Genomic DNA, 27,275 nt, shown 5'->3' with positions numbered 1-27,275 from the left:
CTGTTTAAAAAAAAAAAAAAAAAAAAGTCAACAACAACAAAAAAGTTATAGAATCAGCAAAAAAGAAAAGATATATCTGAAAGCAGACATAACAATGACTACTGTAAACCTACCTAAATTAAATAGCTAACTAAGCTGGCCCGTCCTTCTGGGCACTTGAATATCTCCCCTCAGGAAACCGTGTTACAGCTTTAAGTCAGAAATGCCTCCCATTTTCTGGAGGAGGAAACTGAGGCTGAAGCATTTGGAAAATTGGCCCACATAGTTAAAGAGCAAGTAAGTTCAAAGCAAGGCAGTCTGGCCTCCCTCCTCCTGCCTCCTGAGGTCAAAGCTTTCGAAATACAGTAAGTGTGGGGCCTCAGCCTAGAACTGAGCAGGCTCCGGCAGGCAGTCGGGTGGGGTGAGGGACTGCCTGGAATTCCTGGTCAGCTTAGGCTGTTTAGTGAATTTCAGACCAACCTAGGCTTCAAAAAGAGACCTTGTCTCAAAACACTCAATCCAGAGCTGGAAAAATGGCTCAGTGGTTAAGCACACACATGCCTCTCCCAGGGAACATGAGTTCAGCTGCCATATCTGTTTTAGGCAGTTAGCAGCTGCCTGTAAGGCCAGGGTCTGACGCCCTCTTCTGGCCTCCATAGACACTGCACTCACATGTCTCACATGTGTAAGCCTCAAACCAAACAAAAACCAAGAAACTAACCAATGCAGAGATACGTATAACTGAAGAGGGAAGAAAATGGACCCGGTACTTAAAGGAGATGCAAAGGAAGATGGAGAGAGCCTTTGATACAGGCAAACCTAACTGCAGAATAAATGGAGCAAGGGGCCAAAGAGAACCCGGTACAGAATAAGCATCACTGAACATTCTCATAAAACCACGAGATTTCAAGAAGGGCAAAGGAATAGCATGCCATCTAAGGCTTAGGGAGAATCAAGTTCTAACAATGACAGAAGGCAAACTGGCAGTTGGTACAGTGAAGAACCTAATTCAGTAGGTTCAAGAATTTGAGGATAGCCTGGGAAAGAGACATCGAGATAGCTCAGTGGGTGCCGAACCTGACAACCTGAGTTCAATCCCCAGGACCACATGATATAAACTGACTCCTTTCTTGCAAGTTATCCTCTGCCTTCCACGTGTGTGCTATGCATGCTTGCCCCTTGCCACCATCACACATGTGCGCACACACAGACACACAGACACACATACAAATAAATGTATTTTAAAAACTTTAAATAGGCTAATTTCCCCTAGGTGTGGTAGCACATGCCTACAATCACAACACTTAGGAGGCAGAGGCAGGGAATCAGGCATTTATAGTCAATCTCTGCTGTGTGGTGAGTTCCGGAAGAGAGTACTAGAACTACAACGTCCTCAGGGGAAAAACTTATGGTATAAAGTTCAGGAGCTCTGAAGTATGAAGTAAGCACCCCAGAGCATAGAGCCACCATTGGATGCTGCCCTTAAAGTTCCCAGGAGATTAGGAACGGATCTAGACCAACCTTCAGAGAATGATATTTTTTTTTCATTTACACTAACACAGATAGTATGAAAACAAGTGTTGGCTTAGCTACGACAGACTGAAATTTTTGACTAGACAAAGGTTTTTTCTATCCACAGAAAGACAATGGAAACGGGCAGAACAGGAAGTCCCTGACTAGCCTTAGGCCATACTCAGGTCAGTCATGAACCTGTGCTTCACAGTCTAGAACCCCAGACTCAGTCTGAGTCTGCTGCCTCCAGTGAACACAGGTCTGTGTGTGTGTGTGTGTGTGTGTGTGTGTGTGTGTGTGTGTGTGGTGTGCACATATAATGTGTGATTTGGTACATATGTATATGGTATGTGTGTATGTATGATGTATATATGTACACATAATATATATGTATATAGTGCAGTGTGTGTGTATGTGATTGTGGTACACATGTATATGGTGTATGTTTATGTATGGTGTGTGTATATATATATAGATATATATACATATATAATGTATATATATATGTGCAGTGTGTGTATGTGTATGTTTGATATGCATATAGATGGTGTATAAGTATGTATAGCGTGTGTGTGGTATGATATGAGAAGGGTATGTGTGTAGTATATGTATAATGTGTATATATGCTAATTATATAGTATATATGATGATATGTATACACATACCAGAAGAGGCTGCCAGGAATCCTGTTGTATTGTTCTCCACTTTATATCTTTACAGAAAGATCTCACATTGAACCTAAACTAGGTTGGAAGCTAGCAAGCACCAGAAATCTTTCTATTTCTACCCACTGCAGCCCTGGGGTCACTAGGTACCTGTGTGGCCATGTCCACTGCAGCCCTGGAGTCACTAGGTACCCGTGTGGCCATGCCAAGCTTTTTATGTGGATGCCAGAAATTCAAACTCAGTTCCTCAGGCTTGAACAGCTACCACTCTTACCCACTGAGCCATCTTCCCAGGCCCCAGTTCTCAGTCAATGAAATGTCTGCAAAGAGGCACTGGAGAGATGTCTTAGTACCTAAGAGCATGCACTGCTCTTGCAGAGGACCTGCATTCAATTCCTTGCATTGATGGAAAGCAGCTCACAAGCTCCTGTACCCCCAGCTCCGGGGGGGGGGGGGATGCTATGCCTCCAGCCACCAGGGGCTCCTGCAAACACACCAACACAGACACACATCCACACAGACACACACACAGACATTTATGTAATTAACTTTTTTATGTCTGCAAAGAATATAAGAGGAGACACTGGTTTCATAACGCATAGATATAAAAACTTTTCGGAGCCTGCTTTTCCTCCCAGGAGGCTGAGATAGTGACTCAGTAGTGTCCCCGAATGGTGGGGAGGAAACACGTGGATGAAGGGAAGCAGCGTGCTGTGAAGCCCAAATGTCCTTAGGGAGATACACTGAAATGTGTGAGACCCCGTGACACCCGGTAGGCACCACAGCATATACCGTAACCTACATGTGCGATGGGATATGTACCTATACTGAAGTAAATGACCCCCAATATAGGGTAGTTTATCTAGAGGCACAGACTCTCTGAGTCACATATCATAAAACAAACCACAACAATAACATTGCGTTTTAACAGTCCCTTCACTGTTTGACCTTCAAGCTTTAAAACTAAAATAAAAACATATACCTAAGAGATAAGCTTCCCTACAGGCTTTATAAATGCCACATTGTCCCTCTGTTACTTATTAATCTCATGCCAGGCCTGGGAGCCAAACACCTTTCCAACCTGAGCTCAGTGAACAGGTTTTAGATTATGAAATGTGTTCCCAGCAGAGCTTTGTCCCTGGATCTGCAGGACGAGCCCTTCGGTCATGTACCACCCCCATAAGCTACTAATGACCAAAACTATAGCTAATGTGTCAGAAGCTAATTAAATTCCTAAGGACAACTATCTCTTTTACTACTAAAAAAAAAAAAAACAAAACTGTGAGATAAATATGCAAAGCAGTGTGTGGCATGTCCAGAATGTTCTAGAACAACACTACTATTGCAGATGAGGAAACTAAGGATTACAGAGATACAGCAGCTAAGCAATTGAAGAATGCATTTAGTCTGGGGCATGGCTGGGGATTGCAGCTCAGCCACTCGGTCGCTCAGCTAGGAGCTTGCACACCTAGTAATACAAGGCCGGGGATGGGATCCTGAGCACAGAAGTCAAATCAAAACTGGTCCAGTCAAATCCAGAGCCCCTCTCCTGCTCTTAAGGCACCATTTCATTTGTTTCCCTCACACAACAAAGTAGTAAGAGAGTTAACTAAGGTAACACAACCAGGACTTGTGTCTCACAGTCCCAATTACAAGGTATCCAAAAACAGCTTTGAGAAAGCAACTTCTACCTAATACAAAAGCCACAAGTTATAATTGGGTAGTGAAGGGAAAGAGACAAGTTGAGACCAGGAGAAAAACAAGCCAAAAGACAGAAAAAAAATCCACATCACATACGGTAAATACAGATTCTCTATGTAAGCCTTGGTATTGATCATAGTTCGTCCCTTAGGACCGAACTGCCTTCCAAACACAGAATCCATCACCCCGGACTGTCAGCTAGTGAAATAACTATAACCCAACACACCAAGGAGTATTCTGTGTGCACCACATTCTCAGAATGAAGACACAAAAGAGCTCAGGCAAGATATTCGCCCATTATTTTTTAAGAGATTATTTTGAGGAGTATACAAAAGGATTTTGTTTTTTCTCATATTCGCCCCAGGTATTGTCTCTTGTTCCGCGTGACTATTACACCCTTTTTTTTTTTCAGTGCTGGGGGGTGGAACTTGGTTCTGTGGGTGCTAAGTAAGCATGAACCCCGAGGTACATCCCCTTTCTGCAGTTTCATTCTCAGAGAATAACAATCACGTATGCTGAAATAAAACAAGGACTCTAAAAACAGACAAACAAACAAAAAAAGGCTAAAAATGCCTGGCATTTAATTATGCCTTTGAGAAGGTAGCATTCAAACCGTCGGGGTGCTTTCTTCAAAGTAAATGAATCCTGCAGGGAAAACGTGTCTCTCTCTTAATTTCAGTATTATGTACACACTTCAAGACAGATTTTATCAATGTTCTTTCCAGTGTTCCAAGCAGCCACTGAAGGGGAGAAAGATCTAAAGACATGGAGTCTCAAGTCATCTAAGACACAAGGCCGGTGGTTTCCAGATAGCAGACTAGAAACTCTGAGAACAAGGTCCCCTCCTAGGGCCTCAGGCTGATTATCAGAGATACCTTTTTTAATGTGGCAGGGAAAACAACTGCTTCCGCTCTTAAGTGATCAGCCAATAAATGCTTATAACTTAGTGTTTAATTTTTTTAAATGGAGTCACATTTCTTTTTCGAAAGCCCTAAATGTTTAAATTTTGCTAACGACAGATTAAAACAGCGCAATTCAAACAGCACAATGCCCTGCTGTGTGACACACACACACACACACACACACACACACACCCGTGTGATTCAATTAACCATTTTCCTAATCTTTCCTCTTTCCTCTTCCACACGGGAGGAAGGAGAACACCTGCCTGGGCTAGCTCACAGCAGCAAGGCTGCTGTCAGTTAAGTGGACGCTGTTCCTCCCAGGCCACTCACTTACAGTCCTGCAGCCCCCCCCCCCCCCTCCCCCTCTGGTCCAGCCCCAGATAGCAGCAGCTAGTCCGGGTGCTCAGGGAAGGATGCTCCAATGGCCGGCCTTCCCTCGGAGACCGCGGCGAAGCGCGCTCTGACCTGACAGTCACCATAGCGTCCCTCCACCTTCGACCCGGCCCCGCGCGCCTCCAGCAGTATCTGCCCCGGGAATTCCCGAGAGTCCCCAAGTGTCCCCGAGCGTCCCCGGTCCCCGACTCACACCCGGGAGCCCCCTTCCTGTCCCCCGGACGCTGCAGCCCTCCCAGCTAAGAGCCAGGCCCCGCCGCGCCTCGTCTCGCCTCGCCTCTCTCCCCAGGCCAGGTCTCCGCAGCGTGGTCGCGGGGCTGCAGACTCCTTACCCGGGAGCTTGAGCGCCCTGGACAGCACTGTCGCCATGGCGGAGGCCCCCCGTGCGCGTGCGCGCGCCGCGACCTGCCGGGAAGTGTAGTTCGCTGCGGGCCGCGCGTGGGGCCGCGGGCGGGAAAGGTGTGACCTGTGGTGAGCCTGGCTAGGAGGAGGTGCCCACTGTCGCAGGTCACTGGCCCGGCGCAGGGCCAGATTGAGTCACTTGTGCCTCAGCAGCCGGTAAGGGAAGTCATCTCTCCCTCACCCGTGTGCACAGAGCCCGGAATGAGATTGTAAATAGTTAGGAAGGCACGGGCTGTGAAGTTCGTGTGGGTTTGGAATGGACAAACTGGATTTGAAGCCTGCCTGTGCTATTTACTACCTGGACCATCTTGGAAAGTCACTGAGACTCGGCTTTGTTTGTTTGCCCGTCCTGTCTATCAGTAAGTCTGTCTATTTGTTTTGAAGACAAAGAGTATCAGTGGAAACTGGCTTTATAGTTGAGGGTGACCTTGAACTCCTGATCCCTCTGCTACTACTTCCAAGCACCAGATTTATTTGTTTGTTTAGCTTATTTATCTATGGCTTAGTATGTTTGGGTTTGCCTTTCTGAGGCAGACAGATCTCTGAGTTTGAGGCCAACCTGGTCCACATAGAGTTCCAAGCCAGCCAGGACTGCATAATGAGACCCTGTTTACGTGTATATATATATACACATACATACATACATACATACATACATACATACATACATACCTAGATGTATGTATTCATTAGTTCATTTACTCATTTATAGCTTTGTTTATTTGTTTATTTATATACTGAGATCATGTAGTACAGACTGACATTGTATTGGCTATATAGTTGAAACTGGCCTGGAGCTCCTAATCCCCCAGCCTTCACTGTGTACGTTCTGGAATTACAGACACGCAACACCACACCTGGCCGGCTCTCTTGAAATGAAAATGATGCTATCTCCTGGTTGCTTAGAGAATTAAGCGACACCATCCTTTTAAAGCGCACAGCTTCTGTGACTCTTTTCCCCATCCTAAGTGCAGACTGGGGTGTGCTGAGGCTCTGACACAGGTTTCCTGATCTCAGTTCTTTCCAGGTATCTATTTACACTCTACATGCTGCTCCTGGCTTGCAAGGTCCCAGCAAACAGGAGCTGACTGGTTTCTCACTCACAGGCACCAAGAGATCGGCATTTTAGTGAAGAAGTACTGAAAACACTAGCTCGACCCTGGAGCTTCTTAGTTATCTAGTCATGTCTCTCTGCCTGCCATCTGCTTAATGCTGATAAACCAACCGCTCCTGCTCCTGTTCTGAGAGTCAAATGCAAACGTGCAAAGCGCTTAACATCAGCAACCAATGTTTCATCAATAACTAGTGTCCTTCTGGTTGATGTCTTATTGCTGATACTTGAGACAGAGTCACACTATGTGAACCAGGCTGGCCTGGAACTCCCAGAGGTCCGCCTGCCTCTGCTTCCCCAGTTCTGAGATAATAGACGTGTACCAGAGCACCTGGCTAATTAATGTTTTGATTTTTAATTTACAAAGTAATAAAATTGTAAATTTGGGGGCTAGAGAGATGGCTCAGTGGTTAAGAGCGCTGGCTGCTCTTCCAGAGGCCCCAAGTTCAATTCCCAGCAACCACATGGTGGCTCACAACCATCTGTAAGTCCACCAATGCCCTTTCTGTCTTCCTTTGGGTACCAGGCACACACATGGTACACAGATAAACATGTAGGCAAAACACCCATACACATAAAAATAAATAAAACTTTTTAAATAAAAGGAGTGAGCCACCATATGTCACAACTAACATTAACAACAATGATTTTAATGGCTTAGTGATTTAAGTGTTAATTCTTCTTTAACATTTCTCTTGTATATGTACATTTATTTATCTTGTATATGTATGTCTGTGAGTCTGAGTATATGTGTACTTTTGAAAACCCGTTCTGTCCTCCCACTGTGTGAGTGTCAGGAATTGACTCAGGTAGTCAGTGCTGGCCCCAAGCACCACTAAGGCATGTCACCGGCCCCTTATGTGCTAATACTTTTAATGTTCTATAATTACTGAAATGTTTACTGTCTTCTATCTTCTCTGCATATGCTTAAAACCCATATTTTAAATCAATATAGGTCATCGAAGAAAAGAAACAAGTCACAACAAGCTGGCAGCTGCTTGCCTGGTATCAGATTTAGTCATTAGAACACATTCAGAGATGTGAAGACATCAGGCCCTGGAGTATGAGAAGAACATAGATGGTCAGGAACTTGAGTATCCAGGACAGGGAGGTGACCCAGAACAGCCAGGTTACACTGAGTAGAGAAAGGAGAAAAGCCCGCACACTCTCCATAGTGAAAAGATAAAAGGATGTCCCTGTCCATGTAATCCAAATGAAATGAAATCGTGCACGTTACAGTTTGGAAACTTTGCAACTGGGCGTGGTGACACACCTGTAAAGTCAGTACTCAGGAGGCTGTGGCAGCTTGGAGATCCAGTTCGTGTGCCAGCCTGGGTTGTGTAAAGAGATACTATCTCAGTTAAAACCAAACCAAACAAGGATCCAGGGAGATGGTTCAGTGGTGACCTGCTTGTTGGACAAGCATGGCAACCCGAGTTCAGATCCTCAGCACCCCATAAAAGCTAGGAACGATTGTGTGTTCCTGTAGTCCCATCACTTGGTTGGAGGACAGGAGAATCTGGTGTTCTCTGTCTAGCCTGACTAACAGAAACATTGAATTTCAGATTCAGTGAGAGTGCTGGTTGTTTTTTGTCAATTTAACAGAGCTCGAGTCATCTGGGAAGAGGAACCTCAACTGAGAAAATGTCGCCAGTGGCCCATATGGGCCAGCCCCTAGGGCATTTTCTTGAATTTTTTTTTTTTTTGATTGTCGTGAGAGCCCATTGTGGGCGGTGCCACCCCTGATCATGTGATCCTGGGCTCTATGATAAAGCAGGCTAAGAGAGCCCTGGAGAGCAAGCCAATAAACAGTGTTCTTCCCTGGCTTCTACTTCAGTTTCTGCCTCCAGGTTCCTGCCTTGAGTTCCTGCCCTGACTTCCCTCGATGATGAAACTAACACAAATTGGTTTGTTCAAAGTGTTTTATCATACCAATAAGAAGCAAACTAAGAGCATGTCTCAAAAAAAGGAGAGAGAGAGAGAGAGAGAGAGAGAGAGAGAGAGAGAGAGAGAGAGAGGAAGATACCCCAAAACAATCTCTGGACTCCACGTGTGTAATCATACATATGCACACGCACATGTATACACCACACATCAAAAAATACATTTAGGACTTTGCTTTAAGTGGTATGGTTATTCTAAGTGCCCCTTGCACACCGACACACATATACACACCCAACGGATACCCCCTAATCTGTGTGACATTTCTACTCTCCTCTTCAGCAACCCAGCTTTGCAAAGAGCTTTTCAGAGGTGAGCAGATGCCAAGAACCCACAGCTCCCTAGCTTTTACCCAGGTTGTTTGCCTTGTCCCCTCAGATGTCTCCTTCTTGTCCCATTTTCCCTGTGTGAGCATAAGAATTACAGCTCAGAGTCAGGTCTCTCAAACTTGACCTGCCTTCCTTTTTTATTTTTTTCTAGTTTATTTTAGGATTTCTTTTGGGGAGGAGGAGTCTTCCGGGGACAGTCTAATTCTAATCCGGGCTGGCTTGGAATTCATTGAGTTTGAGGAACATGGGTCAGCCCTCCTGCCTCTGCTTTCCTCTCAATTTAAAGGAAAAAAAAAAAAAAAAAAAAAAAAAAAAAAAAAAAAAAAAAAAAAAAAAAAAAAAACCTCAAAGCAGTCACTAAAGGTATCAAGATCCTTGCCTCTGCCACAGAGAGCACCTGTGATTGTCTCTAGTTAGCAGTCAACTGAATATCTTGGATGCCAAAACACCCACTGAGGTCATTACAGAAAGTACAGATTCCCCAGGACTCCCTGGCTTCCAAACTTGGCTTGCCTCCAAGGAAAGGTGACTGGAGAGGTGACCCTAAACAGCCCGTCACGCCTGACACTGTCCCTTCTCTGAATAGAAAATATTGTTCTAAAAACCACAACTGAAGCCACACTGATCCCAAGTGGGCAGACATCTCAATCACTGACAGAAGGAACTTGTTAGGGGTTTGGTCTGACTCTACTATGTATTCAAATGCTAAATTCTATAGCCCAGGACAAGCAGATTCTCTGTACGCAAGCTTTTGTTGTGCAAACCTTGCTCCACAGTTTAAAATATTGGTTAAATAAAGGTGACTATAGCCAATTATTGGAGGGAAGAGAGGTTAGCTGGTTTTCAGTTATCTGGCAGGTAGAAACCCTGAGAAGAGAAGGAGGGAGAGAGAGAGGGAGGGAGGGAAAGAGAGAGGGAAAGAGAAAGTTGGTGACAGAGAAGAGAGGAAGAGGGAGGGTGAAGGAGATAGACAGAACAGGAGGTCTCCATTAGATACTATGGACCAAGAGCACATGCCCAAGTGAAATGCCCAGGCTGGTGAAGCAGGAATAACTCAAGAAGACATGAACAGCCAGTTCTTGGGGAGTTCAGCTGGGAAGTAGCCATTCTAGCCCTTAGAGCATTAGACTAGGAGTAATCTCCCAGTAATTGCACAAAAGCTAAATAAATAAATAAATCACAGTCTGAGTCCCATTCATTTGAAAGCTAGACGGGGATAGGTATAATTCAATTATTTTACAGGAACCTACACGTGTCACCTCGTGCTGTCTTTGTGACAACACCTGACATGGATTTAAATCTCTTGAGTATCCTGCACTCAATCAAAGGAAGGTCAAATCACATTCTCTAATACTTCTTATTCTGTGGACACCATAGACACTTCTGTTGGTCCTGACCAGCCTCCTAGTGGGGTTGCTGGCTCTGGGATCCAGGACCCCTGAGTCTGCCAGCAGCTGTCACCCATTGCTCTTGGTACACTGGGGCTGCCAGGCTCTCGGCCTCCTCTCAGGGATTAGCGCTGTGAAAATGTAGAAGTCCTGTGGTAGCGTGGGAAGTGGAGAACACTGGCTCCCTCTTCCTAGGTTACATTTATGATGAAATTGTATGCACTGTTCTGTCTATTCTTCAAGGTCAAACAGAGTACTCTCATCCAATTTCAGTGGGTGAGCCAACCAGGGGAAAGCAATTGCCGTAACAAACGACCTCAATATTTCAGTGATGTTAGAGAATACAGATTCATTGCTAGTTAAGTCACAAAGTAGGGGGGCAGGGCAGGCAACACTGGGCTCTATTCTTCCCTGTCATTCAGGGACCTGGACTCCTTCTGTCTAGTGTTTCTACGTCTTAGGGCCTTGGAGGCCTCTTTTGGATCATTGCATCCCAGCTCCTGCTGCTGTCCTGGAAGAAAAGAAATGTGTTTAAGAAGTATATACTCAGATTCTGTTATGTTAAGAACCTCTCATGTTTACAGGATACAGGCTTGAAAGAATGTGGCAGCACATGCCCCTAGTCTCAGTGCCTGAGAGACTGAATCAAGGACATTGTGTGAGGCCAGCCTGGGTTACATAGTGAGTTCTTATAGCCATGTTAGAGCAGCATGGTCTCAAATAAACAAACTAAATAAATAAAAGAAGCTTGGGCCCTTCATTATAGAGAAAGATCCCAGTCTTTGTTCTGCTACAGACTAAGCCTTTGTCCCTGAGCTGGGGTTGTCCTCCTGGCCTAGGAGCTTACCACTGTGACTAAAATAAAGCTGTCCCCAAGGGTCTGGAGAAATGGCTCAGTGGTTTAGAGCACCAGCTGCTCTTCCAGAGGACTAGGGCTCAATTCCCAGTACCCATATGGCAGCTCACGACTGTAACTCCAGTTCCAGAGGATCGGACACCCTCACAGAGACAGACACCAGTGCCTGTGAAATAAAAATAAATAAATCATTTTAAAAAAATTATTCCCTTAAAAATAAATAAACCCGTCCCTGGAAGCAACTCCTTCCTCTGGTGAAAGTTTTCTGAAGGCCAAGGACAAGCTGATATCCTGGGGCTAAATAGAAATAAATAGATAGAAGCAGGCAGGAATCAGGAACAGGGAGGAGACCTGAAAACAGAAGGAAAGAAAAAAAAAAAAACACAATGAATAACAGAGCGGAGAGATGGAGGAAACCCCCAAAAAAGCAGCCCAGCAAAGAACATTTGGGGGTTAAATGCAAGTGTCAAGGAACCAGAGAAATCAGTCTTGCATCAGGAACTTGGAAGAAGGCCTTGGCCTGTGGCTTGTTCACTTCTTATAAGGAACTTGAGTCAGACCCAGGGTAGCACAGCTGGAGAGGACAAACAGGTTCCTGTTCTCAGAGTATCCTTTAATAAAGCATAAAGACTCGTCTGCTCAGATTTACACACATCTAGATTTATCCAGACTCTTAAGAGCTTTCTAGGCCCTGAGATTTAAACAAAAGTTTCTTAATAAGTCCCTAGCTGGGACATCTGTATGAGAATAACAATATAATTAAGCAGCGGTCCACCCAATCCAACTGAGATCCACCCACATGCACGCACCTTAGCTTTCAGTGGGGCTTGTTCATCCTTCTGTGACACACTTGAGGTTATAGCGCGGGTGGTGAGAGCTACCACAGACAAACCCTTATCACCCATAAGAAAGCACACTGTTTAGGACCCATGTTAATCTTGCATCAGACCTCAGCCACTTTATCAGCTTCAGAAAAACAATCAATGATCAACCTACTTGGGACCTGAATGGTTGTTTTCCTGACGATTTAATAGCTGGGAGATAGAGGTCATGATGCTCGGCTTTACTCCAAAAACAAAAGACCATCAGGACCATCTCTTCTCCCTGGTCTTTGCTTCTGGTCCCATCGTTGTATGTCCTCCAGCAGGACTCGTGGGGTCTGTTCTTCCTGCCATCTTTCCTGCTCCCACTTGCTCTGACAAGGGCTGGACTTAACCTCCATCCTCCTAGGCAACTTATCATGGGTACGATCACTCCACGCTGTAGGATTCTCATACGTGTTCTTTACTCCATTCTTCCAGTATTAATCTATTTCACTGTCACAAAGGTTAAGGTGCTCAACCCCAACCTTTCAATGAGGAACTAGAGGCTGGCATTGTGTTACATTAAGCTGCTCACCTGAAGATATACTGATTCTATGAAATAGAGATGGAATAGAGACTATTCTTTTCTTTCTTTTTTTTAAAGACAGCATCTCACTGGAACTCTCTATGTAGACCAGGCTGGCTGGCCTTGAACTCACAGAGGTCCACCTGCCTCTGCCTCTTGAGTGCTAGAGTTAAAGGTATGTGCCACCATGACCCTATTCTGTCTTTCATTCACCAGTAAAGGCATCATATAACACATATGCTAACAGCTGACCTCTGTCCCTGCCACCAGAGCTTAGAATCTACTTCAGAATCCATAGCTCAGCTGTCCAGGGAAACACATACCTGATCTCTGTGAGTTCAAGGTCAGTCTGCTCTATATAAAGAGTTCTAGGACAGCCAGGGCTACATAGAGAGATCCTGTCTCAAAAATTACATGGTGGTGGTGCATGCCTTTAATCCCAGCACTTGGGAAGCAGAGGCAGGCTGATCTCTGAGTTCAAGGCCAACCTGGTCTACAGAGTGAGTTTCCGGACAGTTAGAACTACACAGAAAATCCCTATCTCTAGAAAACTAACAAACAAAAAAACCTAACTAAACAAATACAGAATTAATTAAATGGCCAGGGGCTATTCATGCCCTTTTCCCTATCACTCAGGAGGCAGAGGAAGCCAGACATCTATGAGTTCAAGGACAGCTTATTCTACACAGTGAGCTGCAGGATATCCTGGGCTACATAGTATGACCCTATCACAATTTTTTAAATTTTATACTATATATGAATAATATTTAAAAGTCAAGTAAATAAATAAATAACCAAGTCTTCAATCCTAACATAAAAGGAAATATATGTATGCCTAATTTCATGGGAAAATGGCTGGTTGGAATAGTCTCAGAGTAAATATAAAACTACTCTAGATGGGCACAGTGCCGCATAGCTTTAATTTCCAGCACCTGGGAGACAGGGGCAGGGGGATGTCTGTAAGTCTAAGGCCAGCCTGGTTTCTATAGCTAGGTCCAAGACAGCCAGGACTAAGAGAGACCTTGTCTCAATATATATATATATATATATATATATATATATATATATATATATATATATATATATATATAATGTATATATATTATGTATGTATGTATGTATATATGTATGTATGTATGTATTATCTATTTTGAACCGTGAAACTGTTTCCTTGCTTCAGGGATTTTATTTTCTTCCTCTCCTGGAGACAGGTATAGAAATGTGAATGCACAGAACAGAAGACACGGTAGTAACTGGGCGAGACCAAGGCAATGAACCCAGCATGGCCGCTCTATTCAGTTCTTGGCCTCTGACTCCAGCCTCCCCCTTCCTCCTATTGTATGGAGCAAGATCATGCTGGGGAGAGCTGCCTACTGCAGTGTTACACAGAGGAGTTATTATCTCCAGCTCCAGGAAGGTGAGGGGAGATTAGAGGAAGATTTTTCTAGACCTGCCTTGGGCAAGGAGAAGTTTGGCTTCTAGGATTCATACTGGGAGAACACAAGGACAGGTTACGATAGAGAGGTCAGAGACACTTGGTTCTGAGGCTGCTTCTTAAGACCTCCAGTGTCTGTGCCCTCAAGTTCTCGGCAAGTCAGAGCACCACAGTTCAGAGATTCATTTTCTGACCTCTGACATCATCAAAGGAGAATAAGAACCTAATCTCTTGGGGTTTTTGTTGTTGGTGGTGGTTTGCTTTTTGTTTTGTTTTTACACTGTCCCACTATGGTATCCCTGGCTGGCCTCAGTCTCCACTCCCACATCCCCAGTGTGGAGCTTAAAGGTATGAACCTCCAGACCCTGGGGATTTAACCCAGGGCTTTGTGCATGGTAGATAGCACCCTAACCAATTGGGCTACATCTCTAGCCTCAGAGCTACCTATTCTTAAGTTATAACTTGAATAAAGGTGTGAAGGAGGAAATGGGCAAGTAATTAGTTTAAAATGGAATAAAAAATAACTTCTGTAATGTGTGTGTGTGCATGTGTGCACGCACGTGTGTGCGTGTGTGTGTGTGTGTGTGTGTGTGTGTGTGTGTGCACATTACTAAGGCTTAAACCTAGGGCATTAGGCATCCCAAGCTACTGCTTTACTGCTGAGTTATATCACTAACCACCTTCCTCTCTCTTAAATACAGTGTAACATTTGAGATGTCTACCTACTGAGTGAAGCCCATGGCTTCTCAGTGAGTCAGACCGAAGCCACCACAGTGGAGCAGAAAGGGGCATTATATTTCAGGGCTTGCTTTGGGGTGTCCTATTTGAGATTTTTATGGGTCCCTTCCAGGGCCTGAGAGCAGCTAGGTGTGCTGGCACTGTAGCAAACTGCAATGAACTGTCCTTCCTCATGAAGGTTCCGAGTGCCTCTTTCACCCTGCCTCCACCCAACAACCCGTGCATTTAGTATTTCATTTAAAAGCAAACTCTTTGTGTGGAGGAAACCTAACTGGAAAGTAATTCTCTGGTCTCTCACCCCAGTAGCCACCCCACCTCATATCCACCCAGGTTCAGCCCTGGTGACGGGGATTTATGGACAGGTGTGGTTTTAAAAATACAGGAACTTAAGAGTTGGATGGAGCTTGGAAATCTGCAGATCTAATCCACAGCAAGCAGCAATTGCTTCTGCAGCCCGGCGTCCCGTCTCTCTGGACCTCATTAGATCCTGAAAGCTCACTCCATATGCTCAGTGTCCACTGTAGTAGTTGTTTGTTTGCTTATTTGTTTGTTTGTTTGTTTTGCCTTGCTGTGACAAAATATCCGACAGAAGAAACTTAAAGGGAGAAGCTGTTGTGGAATTATTACTCTGGGGGTTGTTGCCTTTAAATAGCTATTAGTTCCCAAATAAAAGACAAAGAAACCTTTAGATTTATAATAAGCTTGGAAGCACTAGAGCCGGACAGGTATCAACCCCTCCGTGTTATTTTGTCTACTTACTTGCCTGTGATGACCCTGAGGTATCACTGGCCATGTTCTCCTGGGCCGCCCCTACTCCATCAGGCCAGGCCATGTGGCCATGTGCTCAAGTTTATGCTACCCCAGGCTGACTTCCTTCTTCTTCCTGGTGCCTCAGACCCCCAGCCCAAGAACTTTCAATATGCCTCCCTCTCTTCTGCCCATCTCATGCTATAGGCATCTTTATTAACCAATCAAGAATAGCTTAGAGGGCTGGAGAGATGGCTCAACCGCTAAAGGCTAGGCTCACAACCAAAATGTAAAAATAACTTAGGGGGCAAGTTTTACACAACAAAAGTTGGTGTGTGTAGAATTCACTCATCTTGTGGCAACCAGGTCTTGGGATACAGTATTTAGCATTTGAACACATAGCAGCACTAGAACAACAAGAAGCTTTATTTTGCCCACAGTTTTAAAGAGATACTGTCTTAGTCACAGTTTCTATTCCTGCATAAACATCATGACCAGGAAGCAAGTAGGAGAGGAAAAAAATTATTCAGCTTACACTTCCATGTTGCTGTTCATCACCAAAGGAAGTCAGGTCTGGAACTCAAGCAGGCCAGGAAGCGGGAGCTGATGCAGAGGCCATGCGGGGGATGTTACTTACTGGCTTGCTTCCCCTGGCTTGCTCAGCTTGCTTTCTTATAGAACCCAGGACTACCAGTCCAGGGATGGCACCACCCACAATGGGCCTTCCCATCCTTGATCACTAATTGAGAAAATGCCTTACAGCTGGATCTCATGGAGGCATTTCCTCAAGGGAGGCTCCTTTCTCTGTAATAACTCCAGTTTGTGTCAAGTTGACACACAAACCCAGCCAGTATAGATACTAATCAATCATGGCCAAGAGGCATGGTGACAAGAGCAAGAGGCTACTGGTCATATTGTATCCACAGTCAGAAAGCAGAGAGAGGTGAAGGCTGGTACCCAGCTCACTGTCTCCTGTTTACTGAAGTACTCAGTCTAGGACTCCAGCCCTATGATGCTGTCACCACATTTATACTGGGTCTTTCCTCCTCAGCTACACCTCCCTGGAAATGCCCCACAGACACAGTCAAAGGTCTGCCTCTTAGGTAACTGTAACCCAGTTGAGTTGACCATCAAGGCTAATTGTCATGCCCACTGTTGTACAACATTGTCCCTGTGTACCCAGCATCACTGGCACTATTTTGAAGGCATGGAAACAGGCCTAATTCCTCGTTCCCATGCCATTTTAGCCTGGAGTTCTGACTCTAGTTTCTTTCTTTCTTTTTCTTTTTTTTCTTTTTATTATTGGATATTTTATTTACATTTCAGATACCATCCCCTTTCCCCAACCCCCCCCCCTCCAGAAAAACCCTATCCCATGCCCTCTTTTCCTTTTTGCTTTTATACACTTTTTTAAAATGTTAATCAAAAGCTTTATAAGTTTGGTAATGCTCAATCAGAAGTGTAACCCAATACCCAACCTAGATATATCAACTATCTTTGACTGGTGGAGACACGTGAAAAACTGTCTCCATATCCCCCACCCCTTCTCTCTCTTTCTCTCTCTTATCACCTAGCTTCTCCTCTCCTTCTTCTCCTCCTCTCCTTACTCATTCTCTTCCTCTCGGTACCCCTCCCACCTTAGCTCCTCCTACATATCACCCTTCCTGTTAGAAAAACCTTTTCTCTCAAAATACAGTTAGAGCATAATTATGCCAATTTGTACCAGTGAGGTACTAGATAATCCTAATACCCAGTCCATCATTTTGTTGACTAACCAGAACCTCTGTCGTCTCTCCTAACTAAAACATTTAGTTCTGAACCTGGCTTTTTCCTTGGCTTTAGAATGAATCTGACTCTAGTTTCTTAATAAATTTTGCCTAAAGCTGTTTTCAAAATATCAAAATGCCCCCACCCCCACACATACTTCCTTTTAACCTCAAGTGCGTTCAACTTCGTCTTGTAGAACAGTCTTTCCTTTGAGGCTAGGTTCTTCTTCAGCCGAACATCCCTGGAGACGTGGCTAGTGAGCTAATGAGTGCAGAAGGGTTTCCTCCCACTCCTGGGCTGTAAATCATGAAAGATCTTAGATATGGACCCTAAAAGCTGGGCTGGGGAGATGGCTCAACAAATACAGACGCTTGGTGCTCGGGCCTGATGACCTGGCTTGAACCCACAGTCCCCTCCAGCCTCTACAAGCACACCAGTGACACAAGCCAGAACTTGCTTCTGTGTTTACACACAAATGCAATATATTTTAAAACTTAATAGGATGAGATAAGTTCTGTTTCTATAGTGGGGGCTTAAAGACCACAAACTACACCCCATACATATCTCTTCTTTCTTTGCTTGAGATGTGTACATGTGTACACATATAGCTCAGGTTGGCCCAGGATGACCTTGGCCCCCCCCCCCCCCAAAATATACCAGACTCTCCCTGGCTGGGATTATAGGGATTTTGTTTTGTTTTTTGTTTTTCGAGACAGGGTTTCTCTGTGTAGCCCTGGCTGTCCTGGAACTCACTCTGTAGACCAGGCTGGCCTCGAACTCAGAAATCCGCCTGTCTCTGCCTCCCAAGTGCTGGGATTAAAGGCGTGTGCCACCATTGCCAGGCGATTATAGGGTTTTTTTTTTTAAAGAGAACACGTCTGGAACCACTAGATTCCTCCCATCACAAACACATCCTCCTTTCTCTTCCTCTGCTGCCTTCAAGGACACCGAGAGAGTTTGTTCCCTTTTGGAAGAGCGAAGCCGCTTTGTGCTCTCCGGGGCCAGCCCCAAAGAAGAGGAAGCACCCCAGGAAAGGGGCTATTTCCTGAGAGTTTTGCATCTATCTTAAGTAATCCCTTTCTAATTGTTGTTTCTCCAGTTGTTGTTTATTTTTATTTTACGTGTGTGAGTGTTTGCCTGCGTGTGCGTCTGTGTACCGTGTGTGTGCCTGGTGCCGAGAAACTGCACCTGACTCCCTGGAGCTGGAAACAGAAGGTTGTGAGCTGACGCGTGGATGCTGGGATCCAGACCAGCTCTCCAGCCACTAATTTTTTTCTAATTAGCCTTAGTTTAACTCAGTTCACGTTGTTTGGATGTTTTGTTTCACTTACTTGTTTGAGACAGGGTTTATTCTTTAGCCCAGGCTGATACAGAATTCATTATACAGCATAGGCTAGACCTAAAACTTTTATCAATCCTCCTGTCTCAGTCTCCCAAGTCCTGGAATTACAGGTGTGAGTCACCCTTTCTGGCTTCCATATCAGTCATTTTGGGGAGCCACGGGGAGTTCACCACAGGGTTTCTCTGTGTGGCCCTGGCTGTCCTGGAACTGGATCTGTAGACCAGGCTAGCCTCAAACTCAAAGAGATCTGCCTGCCTCTGCCTCCCCAGTGCTGGGATTAAAGGTGTGTGCTGCCATCTCTGGGCCATCTTAATTGAAAGAGTATTGAATGCTTTTCTCTATTTCCCCATTAGAAGGATCAGGCATGGGAGTGTCTTTGCTTCTGTCGCCAATGTCCCTTCTGTAACACCGTTACTGTATGTAGCTGTAGGTTGTTCTCTTTAGTGAACAGGTCAAAATACAAACTGGAAACATTAAAAAGAAGCGGTGGGAGTTAGAGAGATGACTCAGAGATTCAGAGCAGTGGCTGTTCTTCCAGAGGACTGGGGTTCGATTCCCAGTATCCACATGGCAGCTCACAACTGTCTGAAACTCTAGTCCCAAGGGATCTGACACCTCACACAGATAAGCATGTGGGCAAAACACCAAATGCACATAAAATAAAAATAAATACATTTTTTAAAAAGGGGGATATAGTAGGCATCAATGACCTGATGCCACTTACTTAGATTGATTACCTATCTATTTATTTTGAGTTGTGATCTCATTATGTAGTCCTGGCTGGTCTGGAACTCACTGTGGAGACCAGGTTGGCCTCAGACTCAGAGACCCATTTCTTTCTGCTTCCCAAGTGCCAAGATTAAAAGCAAGCTATTCTGATGATTGTGTTTTTAAAATGAATAAAGAAAGTTCAGCTCATTTCAATTTTGATGTATGTACTTCTCAGTTAAGTAAAAAAATAAATAATTAACCAGAAAAGCATTTGTGCATTTGTGTGTGTGTCTGTGTCTGTGTGTCTTTGTGTGTCTGTGTGTGTCTATCTGTCTGCCTGTGTGTGTGTGTGTGTGTGTGTGTGTGTGTGTGTGTGTGTGTGTGTGTGTGTCTATGTGTGTCTGTGTGTGTGTTCACACATTGTTTCACATTTTGGGGTCAATTTCAGGAGTCCAACTCTGGATGTCTATAGCTTTTCATATGTCTATGAAATGTTCTGGGGAAACTCTGAGGAGTTAGTTCAGAACAGCCTAGGACTCAATGATGGAGCCCAGGCTGGACATATAATTTGGAAGCTAATAGCCAGGGAGTTTGGTAGATGGGAGGAGTCAAAGCTTGAGACTAGCTAGCTGCTCTTGTTTTCATTACACCTCCTAATACAGCCACTCCCCATGAACCAAGCATTCAAATACATGAGTCTGTGGGGACCATTCCTATTTGAACCACCTCAATACTCATCTACCATTTAAACTGCACACCAAAACATGATGGTTGAGCTTCATTGTCAAGCTGACTGGATTTAGAATCACCTGGGAGACATACCTCTCGGTGTGTCTGTGAGAGAATTTCCAGAGAATTTTAAATGAGATGGAAGGCATACCCAGACTGTGGCTGGCACCATCCCCATAGGACAAGGTTCCCACAAACCCAAAACAAAAGAGAGAACGAGTGTGGAGAGTCCCAGTCACATGACCCTGTCTGAAGGAATGCCACCCTAATGACTACATTCTCTTAACTGATGAGCCAAAGAAATCCTTTCTGTAAGTTGTTTCTGACGTGCATTTTGTCACAGCAATAAGGGGGGGGGGAGGAAGCTAATACAGAAGCATCCTCAAGAGAAAAGTTTTCTTTGGCCCTGGATGCCTCTTACCCATCATTCTCTGCTGAGACGGCCCAGAAAAGTTCAGATTTCTCTTCCCCAAAGCAAGTCATAGAAACCAGAATCCTCTCTGAAGCCAGCCAACCCCAAAATAGTTACTTCCCTCCTGTGTTTCTGAATAAGGACTGACTGTATATAAACTCCCGAGCAATGGCTACCTGGGCTTTGTTAGCTTCCTGATAGCCATCAAAGGAATTCAGACAGGACAGACACAGTGTGGTCAGTAGATCACTGCAGAGGAGAGAGGACCACTCTCAGGGCCAGAGTGGCACTAGCTTTATGGAATTTATCAATTTTTAAGAACAGACGGCTTTTCCTGCGGTGCTGTTTCCTGTCCAAGTGATTGATGGTCTCCTTTGACTGATGTTTATGGAAGGAAGCACTGATAGGCATTGTCCGATACCCGAAGCCTGTGGCTGGATAACAATCTTGTAACACTTAGATAATTTTGTATTAGTGACCTTTCCAGTCAGTTCAAAATGTCAAGTCTGCACCTGAGGACAGAGGCATGACTCAGTCCATTCTTTTGACCAGCAGTGTTTCGTTTTGTTTGCTTTTTTTTTTTTTTTTTTTTTTTTTTTTGAAATAAGTTTTCTCTTGGCAGCTCTGGCTGTCCTGGAACTCACTTTGAAGATCAGGCTGGCCTCAAACTCAGAGATGATTTGCCTCAGCTTCCCGAGTCTTACAGTGTCTGTTATAGGTTTTACAAACTGCCAATCATGAATGACCTCCAAGCCTGCTAGTAATTAGGCACCAATGAAATGGTTCAGAGGGTAAAGGTGCTTGCTGCCAAGCCTGAAGACCTGAGTTCTATCCCAAAGTCCAAAATGATAATAGGAGAAAACTGATTCCCAGAAGCTGTCTGATCTCTACAAACATGCCATGTTATAGCTTATATTCATGATAATATGAACACACATGTACACATGCACACACATGCTCACACATGCTCACACACACTCGCATGCACACACACTGTTGGTGGTGGTGGGTTTTTTTTTCCTAAGTAAGTTAGTTATTAGGCTGGAGAGATGGCTCAGTGGTTAAGGGCATTGACTGCTCTACCAGAGGCCCTGAGTTCAATTCCCAACAACCACATGGTGGCTCACAATCATCTGTAATGGGATCTGATGCCCTCTTCTGGTGTGTCTGAAGACAACTACAGTGTGCTCAAATACATAAAATAAATAAATAATTCTTTAAAAGATTTAAGCTAGTTGCATAACACAACTTGTTTGATTTTCAGTTGTAAGACCCCCATTCCTGAAGTGACCCTGTCCCCCACAACCAGGAATCAGAAATTCTGTGACTGCAGAGCCAAGAAGAATGTGATGTCTCCAGCCTTGCTGGGCACCTGCCGTCCATGTGCTGGGCGCCAGCCGTCCATGCACCACTCAGGCTCCTCCCCTCCCTGCTCAGTCTCTGATCTACAAGTCTGTCCATGCTCCATCCAACCTAAGATGAAAAATGGATAATTCACTGGGGTCTTTGGGTCTGTGACCTAAAGGCTCCCATGTCAAATAAAATTAAGATCAATTAACTTTGTTATGGCCTTTCTCATTAGTCTGTTACCAGTTTATTTTAACTGTTTCAAATCTAAACATTCAGAGGGAAAAGCTGAAGTTCCATAGAGAAGGGAAGGATGAACATATGAGGACAAAACCCAAATATCATTGAATATGCTCTGTTTATACCACGGGACTTATGAATATATAAAAGGCTTTTATAATTATAAGACAAAACTAAGCTGAGTTGGGAAGACAGAAGTCGCTCAAAGTTAAAAGCAAATGCCAAGCATATCAAAGTGATAGCTTCACCACAGAAAGGAAATCAGTCTGAGGACTTTAAAACCCAGTGAAGCACTAGAGAGAGCATTTATGCTTTTGCAGATGACCCAAGCTCAGTTCCCAGCACCACACTTGGAAGGCTTACATCTCTATCTCAGGAGCAGCCTAAGGCCCTTCCACAGGTGCCTGCACTCAGAGGCACACACACACACACACACACACACACACAGAGAGAGAGAGAGAGAGAGAGAGAGAGAGAGAGAGAGAGGAGTATTATTTCAAATATAATAAATTATATCTTTTTTAAAAACTCAGTAAGGTCTGGAGAGATGGCTCAGCTGTTAAGAGCTCTGACTGCTCTTCCAGAGGTCCTGAGTTCAATTCCCAGCAACCACATGGTGGCTCACAACCATCTGTAATGGGATCTGATGCCCTCATATGGATATCTGAAGGATAGCGACAGTGTAGTCACATACATAAAATAAATAAATCTTTAAAAAAAAAAACTCAGTGATTTGCTTGCTCCTTTAACAAGATATATTACCAAGCAAAATAGTATTACAAAAATATTTTAGCCTGATTTGATGATTCAGCCTGTAACCCTAGCTCTTTGCTTGCTGAGATGGGGTTGGGGGACAGGTTTCTATGTGCTCTAGGATAGCCTGGGTTACAGAGAAGAGACCCCATAATCCAAACAAAAAAGAAACATCAAAGAATCTTGAATTATATCTATGGATTGTTAATGATTGTTAACAATTATCATTGTTAGTATGAAAACCGTACATGTATACAATGATAGAATACAGTAAACAAGTAACTGGACTTGATATTTTAAACTATTATATATGTACATATGCATAGGCTTGAGCAATATGTAAGTTAATGAATAAATTTGGTGTAAGAAAAGATTTCTCTGGTTTAGAAATATGAGTCCCAGGGAGGTGTGATGGTCCATACCTGTAGCTGCCATATTTGAGAGGTAGAGGCAGGCAGACCAGCACTTCAGTGTTAGCCTTGGTTCTGTAAAACTCCGTCTCAAAAAGAAAACAAGAAAGAATTATGAGCTGTGACCCGTGAAATGCCTTCTTGTTTTAATTAACCCGATATTATGTCTCTGCAAGGGCACCTAGCATGATTCCAGCTAAGGAGCTACAAGGACCCCTAGGGATGACTTTTATCTCTAATCACATTTGCTCTGGAGCCTCGGTGACTTGAGTCGTTTCCTTGGTGAGCAGGAAGTCTCCATGCCTAGTGGGGCTAGAAAACAAGATGCTAGAACCTGAGACCAAGAAAGGTCTAGTAAGCAGTTTGAAGGGAATCTTGTGACACAAAGATGGGAACAGTTGCAATAGGCAGAGCCACTGTCACACAATACACTAATAGTTTAACATTTATACTTGTAGTTTCAAAAAAACCCTCATTGATCGTCTCGGATCATCATGCAGTCAGGGAGCACATGAGTTCCAGACCAGACTGGGCTACATACACAGCAAGATACTGTACAGAGAGGGGGAGACATGGAGAAGGGAGGGACAGAGAGACAGAGACCGACAGAGATAGAGACGGGTGGGGAAGGAAATGCTTGTTCTAAAAGCTGGAGATGTGAGAGCTGACATCCCTTTGGGCAGCCTCTGACTAGGAATGCTTGCCATCTGAAAGATGGAGAGGGAGGACCATTGGTCAGTCTGGAAGATGGGGAGGGAGGACCATTGGTCAGTCTGGAGGATGGGGAGGGAGGACCATTGGTCAGTCTGGAGGATGGGGAGGGAGGACTATTGGTCAGTCTGGAGAATGGAGTGGGCCCTAATGGTTCAAGGCTGCCAGGTGTTTGCACCCAAATATCCTCATCTTTGGTCTTGGAATCTCACAGCTATCACAGCAGGAGGCTTTTGACCTTGATATACAAGACCTAACAGTCAGGCTGTCCTGCACTACTTCTTGAATTCTGCAAGGCTGGCGATTAAACCCCAGGACTGCTTTTCCAGCAGATTCTGCCCTGTGGCTATGAAGCATAGGAGCCTGTTTAAAATGGACCTTGAAAAGTGTATCGTTCCCACAGTGCCTTAGGCTGTCCGCTTAACCTAAGCCATCCATTTACTTTCTAGTTCTCTCTCTCTCTCTCTCTCTCTCTCTCTCTCTCTCTCTCTCTCTCTCATTGTCTATGTATGCCACCTGTGCAGATGCCCATGGAGGCCAGAAGGGGGCATCAGATCTGGTTGGTGCTTGAGGAAGAGAGAAGTAAACTCTCTTCCCCTGATCCATCTTCACAATTCTTTCTCATCCTGTTTTCTTGGGGGGCTGAGGGGTCTCAAGACAGGATTTCTCTGGGTAGCTCTGGCTGTCCTGGAACAAACTCTGTAGACCAGGCTGGCCTTGAACTCAGATGTTCTTTTTTCTTCAAGACATCTAACATCTAGGAAGAAGACCCCCCCCCCCCCAATGTCTTCACACTTCTCACTTTTCATTCTTGTCACCACAAATGGGGCCTTTTTTGTTTGATTCTTTTTAAGTCTCGCTCTGTTGCCCAGGCTGCCCTGGATGTCACAGCAGTGTGCTAGCCTCCGCCTCCCGGATGATGACACAGCAAGTGTGAACCACCATGCTCAGGGTTATCTGAGAAAAGCACCTTACCAGATTACCTCGTGGCCACTATGGAAGCTTCTGGTAGCTGTTAGGAACCTACCAGGACCTATGGTAATGACTAACAGACAATTGTGCCAGCAGGAGCTTCACAGACAGCCTGTAGACAGACAGCAAGTACTAGCCTACCTACTTGCTGTTAAGGGTTGACTGTAAAATCCTCACCCCCCCAAACATACCTCAGTTCCTGGGTTGGAACACTCCATACCCAGCTGAAGTTGGTGTCTGGGAGATTGTGGAACCTTCAGAACATGGGAGCCTTTGATGGCTGCAGTGTGTCATTGGTAGTGGGCCTTGAATGTTACAATGCTCTGTAGTTCTGCTTTGAGCTCTCTGCTTCCTGTCTGCCACCACACCAAACTGTAAACAACCATCTTAGACACAGACTGAGCCACTCCCAACCCCACCATGATGGACTGAAACCCCTTTAACTTTGCCCCAAATCAACTTTCCTCCTTTTAATTGTTTCTATTTGGGTGTTTTGGTCACAGCCACTGGGGAAGTAACCAGTACACTTGCTTAATACAATTAACAAAACTTGAAGGCTAGTCAGTGACAGCCAGGAAGTCACCAAGATGAAGACTGTACTGGTTACTTCCCCAGTGGCTTCCTACTTTATTGGTCAGCTTAGTCTGAGAACTGGCTAGATCTGGAGAGTAGGATTGAGTCTAACCTTTGATAAGGATCAAAAATTATCGCTACATATATGGTGTAATAGGTGTGCCTATTCCTTCCCCAACAGGACCTGTCTGTGCACCAAGCAAAGAGGAGTAGCCTTCTTGTGGGACATAGGACACCCACTGTGGGCTTGAACTATGGTGTCAGGCCACCCAGAAAGCCATCGTACCTTCAAGTTCTAAAAGCCAGGAGCTACACAGACTCCTGGCCTATGGCCATCTCCCAGCAACTTTGCCACGCTCATGACTGAGTGTTGAAGCAGGAAACCGGAAAAGCCTTGGGATCTGTTCCTTCACCCACTTTGGTGAGAGACACTGTGGCAGGAAGGTCTAGAAGCCTTGAAATAGCCTTCCTCCTCCTCCTCTCAGAAAGGGGGAGACTCTCTCCTACCCGCTGCTTCACTCCCCACTGTGTCCAGCTACATGTGGTCAATCACTGCCCAAGAAATGAACAATTCATAAATTTCAAATTATACAACATTGGAGGTAGCATGATGGAATGACATACCATCCTGCTCTGTTCTGCCTCAGATACAAATGATCCCTATGCAGTGGGTCCCCGCTGTGTGTACTTAGCAGTCACTTAGTAACTGTCTCATCAAATCAACTGTTGTGAAATTGTGGTGCATGTGTTCAAGTAACCTTTATCTACTTATTTTACTTAGTTACTTATAACTTTTATTTACTTGTTTTACTTAGTAATGGCCTCAGAGCATAAGATGGCGGCAATTCGGGCAGGCCAACAATAAGCTGTGTGTTGCACAGTGCCTCCCTAAATAAAACATAAAATTCTCCACTTAAGAAAAAGAAAATCATTTGCTGGAATTGCTCACACTTACATTTGTACCCTTAATCTCATTTTGTTTGTTTGTTTGGTGGGGGTGATCTGGGGGTGATGTGTATGAGGGGGTTCATGGTGCCACAGTACACTGTGGAGATCAGAGGATAGTTTTGTGGAGTTGTTTCCCCCCCTTTCACCTTTCCGTGGGTTCCAGGGATTAAACTCAGGTCACCAGGCTTGCATGGCAAGCAACTCTGGCCACTGTGCAATCTCTCTGACCCCTTTATTATTATTGTTCATCTGTTATGCCTAGTTTATAAACCAAACTCGATCACAGATGTATGTGTGTCAAAAGATGTGATGCTCTCTAGGGTCTCAGGGATTCACTGGGAGCCTTGGAACATATTCTTTGTGGATATGGGGTGTTGGGGAGCTACTATACTATACCTGGAAAGAATTAAAGTCACTTAAAGTCCCCTCAAGAAGGAGTAGGTGAGACCGTGATCACCTCAGTAGGAGGTGATCACGGTCTCATCATAGTCTTGTTTCACTTGCCTGTATAACTTTGAAAAAAAAAAAGCACGATTTAAAAACAAACAAACAAACAAACAAGCTGTGTCTGGCTTTTGTGATACTATTGTGAATGTAAAGATGAAATGAAGCGACAGTGCCCTCAGCTGTTCCTCAAGTAGTGGTTTGTCTTATAGACAGACAGTACAGCTCCTGTTTGAAATACATAGTGGGTCTAGTACTTTTGCTCTCAGAAACCAAGTGGACCAAATGTTCAGATTTGTGTGTGTGTGTGTGTGTGTGTGTGTGTGTGTGTGTGTGTGTGTATACTTGTATGTGTGCACCCTTCCATGTGTGCATTTTTCAAGATTTATTTATTTGTTTTATGTATATGAGTACACTGTCACTGT

General features: G+C 44.5%; 1 protein-coding gene and 2 long non-coding RNA genes across 4 annotated transcripts in view; 1 reads left to right on the top strand and 2 right to left on the bottom strand.

Annotated features, from left to right (window-relative positions):
* The window catches only part of Fam234b (family with sequence similarity 234 member B), a 40,668-nt gene extending 35,050 nt beyond the window's left edge, over nucleotides 1–5,618 (bottom strand). For both annotated transcript variants that reach the window (XM_034511998.2, XM_034511999.2), the window contains exon 1: nucleotides 5,488–5,618. In XM_034511998.2, coding sequence (XP_034367889.1) covers nucleotides 5,488–5,524 — 37 coding nt within the window. In that variant the 5' untranslated portion in view covers nucleotides 5,525–5,618. The remainder of the gene's footprint in view (nucleotides 1–5,487) is intronic.
* A 112-nt stretch (nucleotides 5,619–5,730) lies between these two features.
* Nucleotides 5,731–27,120, top strand: LOC143443567 (uncharacterized). The gene is made up of 3 exons (XR_013112684.1): nucleotides 5,731–5,916; nucleotides 24,786–24,951; nucleotides 25,640–27,120. It is a non-coding gene; the product is annotated as an uncharacterized LOC143443567 (long non-coding RNA).
* Nucleotides 9,952–23,752, bottom strand: LOC143443568 (uncharacterized). Its single transcript, XR_013112685.1, has 3 exons — nucleotides 23,215–23,752; nucleotides 11,174–11,348; nucleotides 9,952–10,837 (listed from the first exon to the last, which is right to left on the bottom strand). It is a non-coding gene; the product is annotated as an uncharacterized LOC143443568 (long non-coding RNA).
* Nucleotides 27,121–27,275: the final 155 nt, after the last annotated feature.

Source organism: Arvicanthis niloticus, chromosome 9 (genome assembly GCF_011762505.2).
Source record: "Arvicanthis niloticus isolate mArvNil1 chromosome 9, mArvNil1.pat.X, whole genome shotgun sequence".
Taxonomy (NCBI): Eukaryota; Metazoa; Chordata; class Mammalia; order Rodentia; family Muridae; genus Arvicanthis; species Arvicanthis niloticus.
Note: the sequence above shows the minus strand (reverse complement) of the source record. Positions and strands in the feature narration are given on the sequence as shown.